This window comes from Scomber japonicus, chromosome 17, assembly GCF_027409825.1.
Source record: "Scomber japonicus isolate fScoJap1 chromosome 17, fScoJap1.pri, whole genome shotgun sequence".
Lineage (NCBI taxonomy): Eukaryota > Metazoa > Chordata > Actinopteri > Scombriformes > Scombridae > Scomber > Scomber japonicus.
Genome location: NC_070594.1, coordinates 13,085,880 through 13,096,543, shown reverse-complemented (window position 1 = coordinate 13,096,543; position 10,664 = coordinate 13,085,880). Strand labels below are relative to the sequence as shown.

The following is a 10,664-nucleotide window of genomic DNA, read 5'->3' as shown; positions in this document are numbered from 1 at the left end:
ACACATGTGGATTGATGAAGTTTTTATTGGTTTCCAAATTAAAAAGACAGCTTTGCTCACCCGTTGAATTAGAGGTAAGTCACAGCAACAAATTGTTCCATGGTTTCAAGCACCATCTCTGAAGATGATCTCCTTGTAGGCATGTTAAAGTGTGTTAAGACTACATCTGGCTCAAGGCAGAGGAATGCATGCCCTGTGTCTAGCCAAGTTGCTGTTAACAGCAGGTGAAAGGCTAATAGTTGGATCTGCAGTGTCATCTCAGGGCTTCGTCTGCCCCCTGACTCCTGGAATGTACGTGATGACAAGAGAAGGCCGCACCATCCATATCCAGCATAACATGCGCACACAGATACACTCACACATACACACACCCGAAGCACATACTGTGGCATGCAGAGAAATGAGCATGTACAGGACCCTGGTGAGCAGAGGACAATAAACCATGTCTTCTCTTCCTCAGGATACGTATTAAAATAACAAAACACATTCTATCCTAATCTCTCTCAAATAACCTCAAATATCCCCCTTGAATAGATTCATTATACTTTTGTTATAAATGTTATGTATTACGCATTGTTCTCCCTTACGGGGGTTTCCTTACAAATAAAAGATACATCTATTAGCCAAAACAAAAGTACATGGCAATGATGGTGGTTTGCTGTATATTATCATTTTGGTTTTCCTCTCATTACTGAAGATGATTTCCCCAAATGTGACGGGTAAATGGAAACTACCAAAGAAGAAATCTGACTTTCAAATGGTTAGAAAAATAAATGATACACTAGGATTAAGGTCTGTGTGTGTTTGATGATACAAAACTGAGACACCAACTTAAAAAAGAGACATAAAGACGGAACAGAGATGGTACAGAGTGGGGGGGGGGGGGGGTTCATGACAGAGGGTGTTGTGTTGTTCCTAAGCATAGACTGGAGGCCTCAGGTCGTATCAGTCCTTACTGCTCGGACAAAAGGATTTCCAAGAACTCTAGTTTAAGCTGATAACAACCATCTACAGCTAAATGATTGTTATGATGATGTACAGATGCTCTAATGCATTGTTTTCAAAGTCAGGGTCACGACCCACCTGCGGGTCATGGGAGATCCTAAATGGATCGCCAAGGAATCACAAAACATAAGCTCTTGCCAGCTGAAAATCCTCCGTTGGATTGCCTCTCTGTAATCTTTCCTGTGGCCTAAGAACTTAAATGCTACTTTTGAAGAAAGATTACTTGTTTGTTTATCAAGTTTGTGTGTATAGTGAAGACCTTTTTTATTGCAACAGTATCTGTTCAACCCCAACACCACCATAAAAATGAGTCTAATGTATAAAAATGTTTTGGAATTTAATTTTACATAAGAACTCAACATAAGTGTGGGAAAGTCTATACATGAGCTTGTTTTGACAAAACTGCATATTTCACTTGAATTATGTTTCCTTTTCCTTTAAGCCATAGGTCAATAGAACATCTAGAAATATTGTCAGAAAAAAAAAGTTTATAAACCACTCAGCTTATGGAAAGAGTAGAAAGAGTAGTGTTATAGCACAGTGGAGATCCATGTTGGAGCTCCTCTCTCCTGACCTTTTATGTTGTAACTTTCAGGGATTATTTACTGCTATCAAGTACAAACAAATACAAGCTGGAAGGAAATAATGGCGCTAGTGATGTTGGTGGCCATGCAGGTTTAATGCTGTCTGGCTGAGTCACAGTTTAACCTCTCAGAGCCCTCCTCAGCAGGTCGTTCATTTGTGTCTCAGATAGGATATCTCTACCTGCCCTCTCTGGCTGCCAGGTTTTTGCTCTGTAATGTTGTCCTTTCAATCAGCATGTAATTGGATCAGTGGCAGAGATTAGATAAGCGTGATGTATCTGGCTCAAAACAATGATATACACAATATCAGACTTAGAAACCCCACAGAGCTGCATGATCTTCTCAAACCACTCTGGGCATCACTGATCAAGTCCCTCAACAGCCTTGGCTAGATACATTCCTCGGTGCTGGCCTGACACAAGCTGTGCCAATATACACGCGTGCACGCACACACACACACACACACACACACACACGCATACACACACACACACACACACACACACACACATAAACACACGCACGGACGCACCTTTACTTGCCCACTCATTCAAACCACACACACTTATACAGACAGAAAGAGAGAGAGAGAGAGAGAGAAAGCATCAGATAAAGCCCTCTCTTTCTAATCCTCTCACTCGGGTAATTAAAGATACTCACAGCTTACTGTGTGAGGCCTTATCCCCCAATCTAAAGCATCTAAATGCCGAGCAGCTTTTACCTGGGCTTGGATTTAGAGCACTAGGTTCACCAAGTGGTGTTTTGGCAACAGCAGAGACCCAATCACTGCCAACAGATTAACACAATAATAGAGGAAATCTATGCATTATGAAATAATTAACATGTTATCCTATACATTGATTTCATGAATGAATGAATCAACTGAAATATAATAAATTAACTGCAAAAAGAGTTAATGCTGCCACCGTACGAGACCTGTAAGTGATTTTGGCGATTAAATGAAAAGAACTACAGGACAGTAAAAGATGCATAGATGAGAGAATCAAATCAAAAATGCTTGGATCCAGCTAGGGGAAGGTAGCGGCATGCACCCATGGGCCTCTCTGAATTTTAATTGTTAAGTGGATGATCTGGGATTATCCCTCATAAAATGTTATTGTCCTGAAAGTAGACAAAGATATCTTGTGATCTCTGTGGGATTTAATCTATCGCCATCTCTTGGAAGAAAACAGACCTGGTGCTTTGGCCTAAACACAGCCGCCGGCCCCACCATCATCACCTAATGGAACTCACTAGAGGGTATCAATGGGGGCTTTTCATATGGAGATGCCCCAAACATTAATGATGTTGACTACACCCCACAGGCTAAAAACAATGCAGCAAAGAAGGTCTCACCCCTCTTTGCCACTACCAGCATGTACTGTACAAACCTACCAGGTTTTCTCTCCAAAATCTAGATGAGCCATGGAACATAAATGGCAATGAATAACATTTGACGTACATTAAGAAAATGAGGATATACATAATTTATATTGCTCCAAAGCAGGAAGTTTCAAAATGTGAAGTATTACCTAAACTATGTGAAAGATTATTATTTTCTTGAGGAACTGATGGGATTTCTCCTGTCTCATTTGGCTCACACACAACCAGCAGAGTATTGTTGATATGAGACGGCAACGTGTGCAGCCAAATTCTACCACTGATATATTGATAAACTGCTGTGAATTGGACTGAAATAAAAAGATTCATCCAGGAGGAAGCATGTATAAATCAGCTCTGGTGTCAGACACATATGTACTGGACATGTACCTGCATGCAAGAACACACACGCACACACACACACACACATACACACACACACACACTGAAGTACAGCAGGAGGATGTGATAGTCCCACAGCAAGGACTAATCCTTTAAACCACAAAAGCAACACACTGTGATGCCATTATCCATTAGCCTTAATCCAAAAGCTAAACATGTTTGATCCAGCTATTAACACCTTGATCAATTATCTGTTCATGAGACATCAGAGAGCTGACATGTTTTTGCTCTGTGTCAAATTCATGAGAATCCTACCACCACCTAAGGACTGTAACAACCCATTCTGATGTTATTTAAAAACATTGCGCAAATAGGCAGCTGCTATTCCTATGTATGGAAAATCACCCAAAAACACACAACGAAGCAACAGTATGGTTTTAATGTTGACTTTATGACTATTTTTATGATGTGAATTTCCAGAGAATGTAAAGACGCAATTGAAAAAGAGTTGGATGTAAGATGGATATATTTTTTATACATGCTGATGGTACTCAAATCGTTTTGAAGGCAAGCCAGTGTCAATGGGGGAGTGTGGGGCACTGTCATAGCATGTTGAGGAATAATTTAATTTCACTTTAATTTACAACTAATTGGATTTCGTTCAATTTGGAGGCTGTATAAAATAGATATTCTAACAGGGTTCACTCTTCTGACCCTAAAGTCATTAGAAAAAAAAAAATCTCCCTGGGGGTCTCAGTGGCAAAATCTTATCGAAAGGGTCCATGGCTCTAATGTGTGTTTATTTGACATCATTCTAGACATGAAAAAGTTTGGAGCCTCGGGGTTAGAAGTCCGCAGGAGGTGCTTTGTATAGGACAAATGATTGACAGCCCCTTGGTGACATCACTGTATGACAAAAGGAGTCGCTGGGGGAAGAGAAGGCACCAATCAATTGAACCACTACGCTGTGGCGCACAGAGGAGAGGCGACGCGCTCCCCAACTTGCAGAGTCTAGGAGCGACACTTCAGTGCGCTTACCTCTCCAAAAGCCAGCTCCGCTCAACTTTTGTCTCAGACAACTGCTCTCTTTTGAAGATGTTCCACCAAGATGCTTTATACTTAGATCGGTCCTGCCTACGCGAACCCGCTTCCTCATAGACTTAACATATTTTTTTTTCTTTCCGTAAGACCTAACCCGAATTGCAGCTGGTGAGAATATGTGCGAGAGTCGATCGGAGAAGGGCATGGGCTGTCTTTGGTCCCCCAAGGAGAAGCAGCGTGGATTAAACACGAATTAATGTGGAATTTATCGGAGCCCAAAGGTGGAACGACGACCGGACACAGCGCTTCCTCGTCAGGTAAAGTAAGAGTGATGTATTTTTAAAACTGTTTAAGATGTCACTAGAAATGAAAACGTAATGATATCAGCAGGCATATGATGAGTTGCTTCATGGAGAAAAGTGTACTTTACAACTGAGAATCGTCAGATCTTCCATTATATATGCTTATAGGGTGTGTGCGTAAAAGTTAAAGCGTTCCCATTTTGAACCTCGGGGAAAACACAGTGAAAAGAGAAATACGGTAAACGTTGTTTCTTTAGAGGAAGTGTTACTCAGATGATATTTAGTTTTTGATGTTTTTGATGTCTTGTCTCGGGCTACATCTGGCCCTGGTACGCACGTCAGATCTAACACCTGCAAGCCTCTTGAAGTAACTCTATCCCTTATGATTATACATGACCGTCAAAGCCTCTGCAAATAGACGCTTGTAGCACCGTCTGAATGCCTCTCCTGGGCTGTGTATTCTAACTTTTTTTCTGACATTCTTTCATGCTTCTTGTGATCTTTCGGGCTACGCTCACTTCCATTTCTTCTCTTTTCATATATCACTTCACTAAACATGATTTCTTATCTCTTCTAATTGGAGACTTTATGTCTGCAGTCTCCCCCGCAACTTTCTTTGATTCTTCTTTCCAGTGTCATTCTCCCTTTTTTGTTCGTCTCTTTCATAACTTCCTCACCTTGATATCTTCATGTTTCAGCTCATGTTAAGATCAATCTTCTGTTTGAGATAGACGCGCTTTATAGCCGGCAGGGTTGTTATTCACAGCCCCCTTTTTTGTTCTGCTTCAAAGTGAAGAGGTGTCTTCCCTTTTTAACCTGCCCTCCTTCAATTATTCCTGTACTGTATGGGGGGATCACACACAGTTTGGGGAATGCTGCAGTGAAGCCCCTGCTGTGTCTACCTCATGTCAATACCTCAGCGCCAGTGTATTGACAGACACCAACTTTCTCCACAGGGACTGACTGATCATGGTCGCCGTGGTCCGCTGTCTCATGGTACTGCTGCTCGCTCAGGTGTTGCTGGAAGGTGCTACGGGACTTATCCCCGAGGTCGGCCGGAGGAAATACAGCGAATCCGGGAAGCAGACCCCAGAGCAGTCGGAGAGCTTCCTCAACGAGTTTGAGCTTCGGCTTCTCAATATGTTTGGACTGAGGCGCAGGCCGACCCCGAGCAAGCAAGCCGTGGTGCCGCAGTACATGGTGGACCTTTACCGCATGCACTCAGCAAACGGAGACCACAGCACTAAACGGCCCAAGAGCATGGGGAAACACGCAGAGAGAGCCGCCAGCAAGGCCAACACGATTAGAAGCTTTCACCATGAAGGTATGTATTAGTGACATACCTTTACCTGTCAGCCGGAGAGCTCCTCGGCTCCCTCAGACAACCCAAACCTATATTTAAACATGACTCAGTGTGTCAAGACTGAACTTCAGAGTCTTCAGTGTTTTATGGAGCGTTAGTCATTTAAACGTGACACGCGTCCAATTTATTTGCAACACTTAAGTAAGTTTTGGGGATAGGCTCTAAACTCACTGACCCGATTTAAAAACAGACATCTCATGCACACTTAAATTAACTCCCATATATGTAGTGATGCAACCTTTAACCAAACATTCCCCTGGCGCAGCTGTCACGAGCTTCAAAAACTTCAAGAGGCTGTGGTATCCCTGGGGTAATTTGTTTCTTAATAATTGATGGTGTTTGCGTGGACTCTGAAAACAGTTTTTCCAGACACGCACCACAGGAGCGGGATAAAGGGCGGTGTGCCTCTGCGCAGGTGATAGTCATCACTTCAATAACACACGACATGACATTATACTAACACGCATTATGACAAAGTCATTGTGTCAGACTGAATTCTGAGTCATTTCTAACAGGACTGAAATTGTCCTTGGTCAAGGGGAGGGGGGCGGTTGTGCGCCTTATTCTCTCCAAATCACCCCCTCTCTCCGCGCTTTGCGCCATTACGCACGTTCCAATAACACCATAATTGCTCACTTAGTTTATATGCTGGCTACGCGCTGATTGTTGAATTCAGTGTTTCAGTTCAATTCCATGTTACTTCCCCAGCAACATATGCTGCTCAGATGAATAAGGCTCACACACTGAGGGTTCATAGACCCTGGAGAAAGAGCATTAGTTCACCAGTAATTCAGAAAGTGTTTATACAATGTTACTGCTGAAGTGGCTACTTTAAACTGTTTAAAATAACTCAACAGGTGGAATTAAAACATAACTAATGCTTTATTTATATATTAAGTTTATCTGGTGAGCAGCAGAATGATGCACCTGGTCGTAATATTCAAATGATTTATGTGTGATAAAAAAAGGATTGCAACTTTTACTGTCAAACATACAGCCAATGTGTATCTACCATTCGATTTCCTGTGGTTCATGATGCAGTTTTTACAACATACCAGTTACTGAGTCCATAGGGGCTCTACACATAGTCCTTATACAGAGTCCTAAGTGTTTCAGTGGGGAAGTTTCCATCAGGGGTGAGTCAGAGGGGTGGTTGCTTGGGTGCTCTCCAGGGGCCTAGTGCAATGACACCCAGTGGCTACTCTGACACACTACAAACAACCCCGACCTGAGCAGCCAGGCTGAGTGACTGCTCCCAGCCCACTACTGGAAACCTCTGCACCAGGCCAGCACACACCTTGACACCACCAGCCATTACGAATGTGTTCACTGTGTTTACATACGCTCCCCTGGCTCTTTCATCCTATGCTAACAGAGCTGCAGGGTTGTTAGTCTTCCAATGTTAAGAGACGTGGAAATAATGGCTACTCCGTATAATAACCATGTATCTACAGATGTAAGTGCAGCACATCAAAGCAAACAGCTCTAATCATTCATCACATCTGATGCTGATATTAATTTCACTGGGATAATTAGTTTCACCGCTATCAGTTTTCAAAAATAACCATTTTCCATGCCAAATAGAACATTTCCACCATTACACAGGAAGTGGCTGCCAGAGACAGGTCCGTGATGAATGACCCAACATTAGCCTTTATCTTTTGTTTTGGCATGCAGCGCAAAAAGAAATTAGGAATGTTGATACACTCATATCTGTGGTTCACACTTTTTTGACAAGCCTCAACTTGTTCACACAGCCGTTCCTCTGAGAAGAGACAGGGAGAGAGTGAAAAACGTTGCAGCAGAAAAAAACAAAGGAAAAGTGACAGAGAGGGAGACCGAAAGAAAAGAGGATTTGGGACTAAGAGAACAGAGGGAGAAGGGGATTTGGGAGCTGAGGAAGGAGAGAAAGAGAGGGATTGGGGACAGAGGAGAGGGAAAGAGAATCAGGGGGCTTTCCCACATCAAATAAGGAGTGATAGGCCTAATTGAGGTCTTTGTGCCTCTGGAGGGAGGTTTAGGATGAGATGGTGGAATTTCCTAAATGCCTCCTTTGAAAAAGCACAGAGTTCAAAGTTTGTGTTTATTTTACCACACCAAACAGATTAAAAAGTGTATATCATCTATGATCTTCATAAAGTAAGAGTTCAAAGCGGGACTGCATCAAAGAAAATTGCAGCTTTTACTTAGATTTCTGTCATTTACTGTACACTAAAGAGGGAAATACCAATGAGCCAAAGTATATACTGTATATATGACTTTTATATGACTCAGGACAGTTATAACTGGTGTCTTAAAATGCACTTTCAGAAGATGGCATTTCCAGGCTCAGATCTGTTAGCCCATTTTAATACTAAAATATCAACATACTATACCTAACTTACTGTTTGGGGTCTATAGATTCTCTCCTGAATGTAGATGAACAGTATCCTACATCTTCTCTCTTGAAGTATTATTCACAGTTAAACATTTAACAATGGATGATATTTAAGAGCTAGCAAGTCCTGCAAAGGTTAATAGTGCTGGCATTTGCGTTGGTGTTCATCCAATTGACTCCATATTGATTTCAATGTTGCTCTATAAAAACTTAGATTTGACAATACATCAAGATATGGTACAACTTTTTTTCATGTGGACTATTAGTGGGAATTGTGTGCAGCAGGCAAATGTGCTATTTGATCTTATCAACGGATGGAAGCGCACTGCTTTCATCTTCTGACATTTAATCAGGTAAATTTATGAACATGACACTAATGATGGCATTACGTCACTGTGAGAATTTCCCTGCGATTAAACTGAGTCCCACATGCAAAGTCTTGATGTATGTTAAGCCTGTGTGACAATGGCCCACACCCACTCACTCTAACCACGTGGCAGCTTGGCTGGCTGCAAAGAAAGAAGGCTGCAAGTTGTGCACAGGGAGAGAGCAAAAGAAACAGTGTGAGAAACCATCCTTGGCCAGTGTTTCCCTGCTCACAGTGGATCCATGAAGCCAACTAGGCTTTAATCACAGATGTTGTTTCTCATTCTTGTACCATGCCTTAACTCTCTGTTCCATATCCCCATTATCTTACACTATGTTTGTCTCTGTGCTATCTCTCGTAGAGTCTATGGAGGCCCTGGCCAGCCTTAAAGGCAAAACGACCCAGCAGTTCTACTTCAACCTCACTTCTATCCCTGAAGATGAGCTCATCACGTCTGCAGAGCTACGTATCTACAGGGATCAGGTTATGGGAGCTACATCCCCCAACAACAATTCCAGAAACAGCAGCACTAGTAATAGTACTATTGCTGGTGGATCCCATCGTATCAACATTTATGAGATGTTTGGGGTTCCTGCAGCTCATGGTGGAGATCCTCTGGCTCGTCTGCTGGACACTCGGCTAGTGCAGGACTCTTTGAGCCGATGGGAGAGCTTTGACGTCAGCCCAGCTGTATCTCAGTGGACTTCTGGGAAAGGCCACAACCATGGCTTCGTGGTGGAGGTGGTCCACCCAGAGGAGGGGGAAATCGATGGGGGCCATGCCAAGAGAAGAAGTAGGCATGTCAGGGTGAGCCGATCCCTGCACCAGGACCAGGACTCATGGCCTCAGGCTCGGCCCTTGCTGGTAACATACGGCCATGATGGCCGTGGGGACTCAGTGCTCCACACACGGGAAAAGCGTCAGGCGGCGCTCCGCAAACAACGCAGGAAGCACCAGCATAAGGCCAGCTGCAAGAGACATGCCCTGTATGTGGACTTTAGCGATGTGGGGTGGAACGAGTGGATAGTGGCACCCCCTGGCTACCACGCCTTTTACTGCCACGGGGAATGTCCGTTCCCCCTAGCAGACCACCTCAATTCTACCAATCATGCCATTGTGCAGACGCTGGTCAACTCAGTCAACTCAAACATCCCCAGAGCCTGTTGTGTGCCCACTGACCTCAGCCCCATCTCTCTGCTCTACCTGGATGAATATGAGAAGGTCATCCTTAAAAACTACCAGGACATGGTGGTCGAGGGATGTGGCTGCCGGTGAGAAACGGACAGTGGTATGGATAGAAAGTGAGAGTGGGCAAAGAAAGACTGAAAGAGACATCAGAGGTTATTATGGACACCCGGTTTCCCAATGAAGACGTTTATTTATATGAAAGAAACACAAAACAGAGTTATTGTGCAAGAAGAAAAATATATATATGAATATATTTATGTCTACTTAAAATTGGGAAAAATAAATATTTTAATCAGAGGAATATTCCTTTACTGGTTTTGAAAATGTATCTCTGATGTACATTTCGAAATGGGTGCAATACCACATGAAGTATAATTTTTCAGATTTTTATTTTGTATTTATTTCTATTATAACCACTTTATTGTAAATAAATATTGTGTATTTATCGTGAGAAAACGTGGTCACTCCAATTTTCCAAGATCAGCTACAGTGAACACCAGCCCCTGTTGATGGATCTGTGTCAGGGGACAACATGCATTGCTGAGTATACTTGAATAACAGAGTTTCAAAATCTGACAGAAATTAGCTGAAAAAAAATATAACACATGACAAGAAGGTCACACTCTCACACTGATTGCAAACCAAGCATTGAACCGTTTTGTCAATGTAATTGGAAACTAACAACAATAGAGGCGTGGAGTGGAAAGTGACAGGG

General features: G+C 42.8%; 1 protein-coding gene across 1 annotated transcript; it reads left to right on the top strand.

The window, feature by feature from the left end:
* Positions 1-4,269: 4,269 nt before the first annotated feature.
* Positions 4,270-10,417, top strand: bmp2b (bone morphogenetic protein 2b). The gene is made up of 3 exons (XM_053336538.1): positions 4,270-4,669; positions 5,611-5,978; positions 9,123-10,417. Exons 2-3 carry the CDS (start codon positions 5,624-5,626, stop codon positions 10,034-10,036), a joined length of 1,269 nt encoding a protein of 422 aa, XP_053192513.1. The 5' UTR covers positions 4,270-4,669; positions 5,611-5,623; the 3' UTR covers positions 10,037-10,417.
* Positions 10,418-10,664: the final 247 nt, after the last annotated feature.

What these genes read in the sequence shown, in the direction of transcription:
- bmp2b (XM_053336538.1), top strand. Translation starts at nt 5,624, where the DNA reads ATGGTCGCCGTGGTCCGCTGTCTCATGGTACTGCTGCTCGCTCAGGTG. An exon ending in TAGAAGCTTTCACCATGAAG is followed by an intron (nt 5,979 to 9,122) that starts GTATGTATTAGT and finishes TATCTCTCGTAG; the next exon opens with AGTCTATGGAGGCCCTGGCC.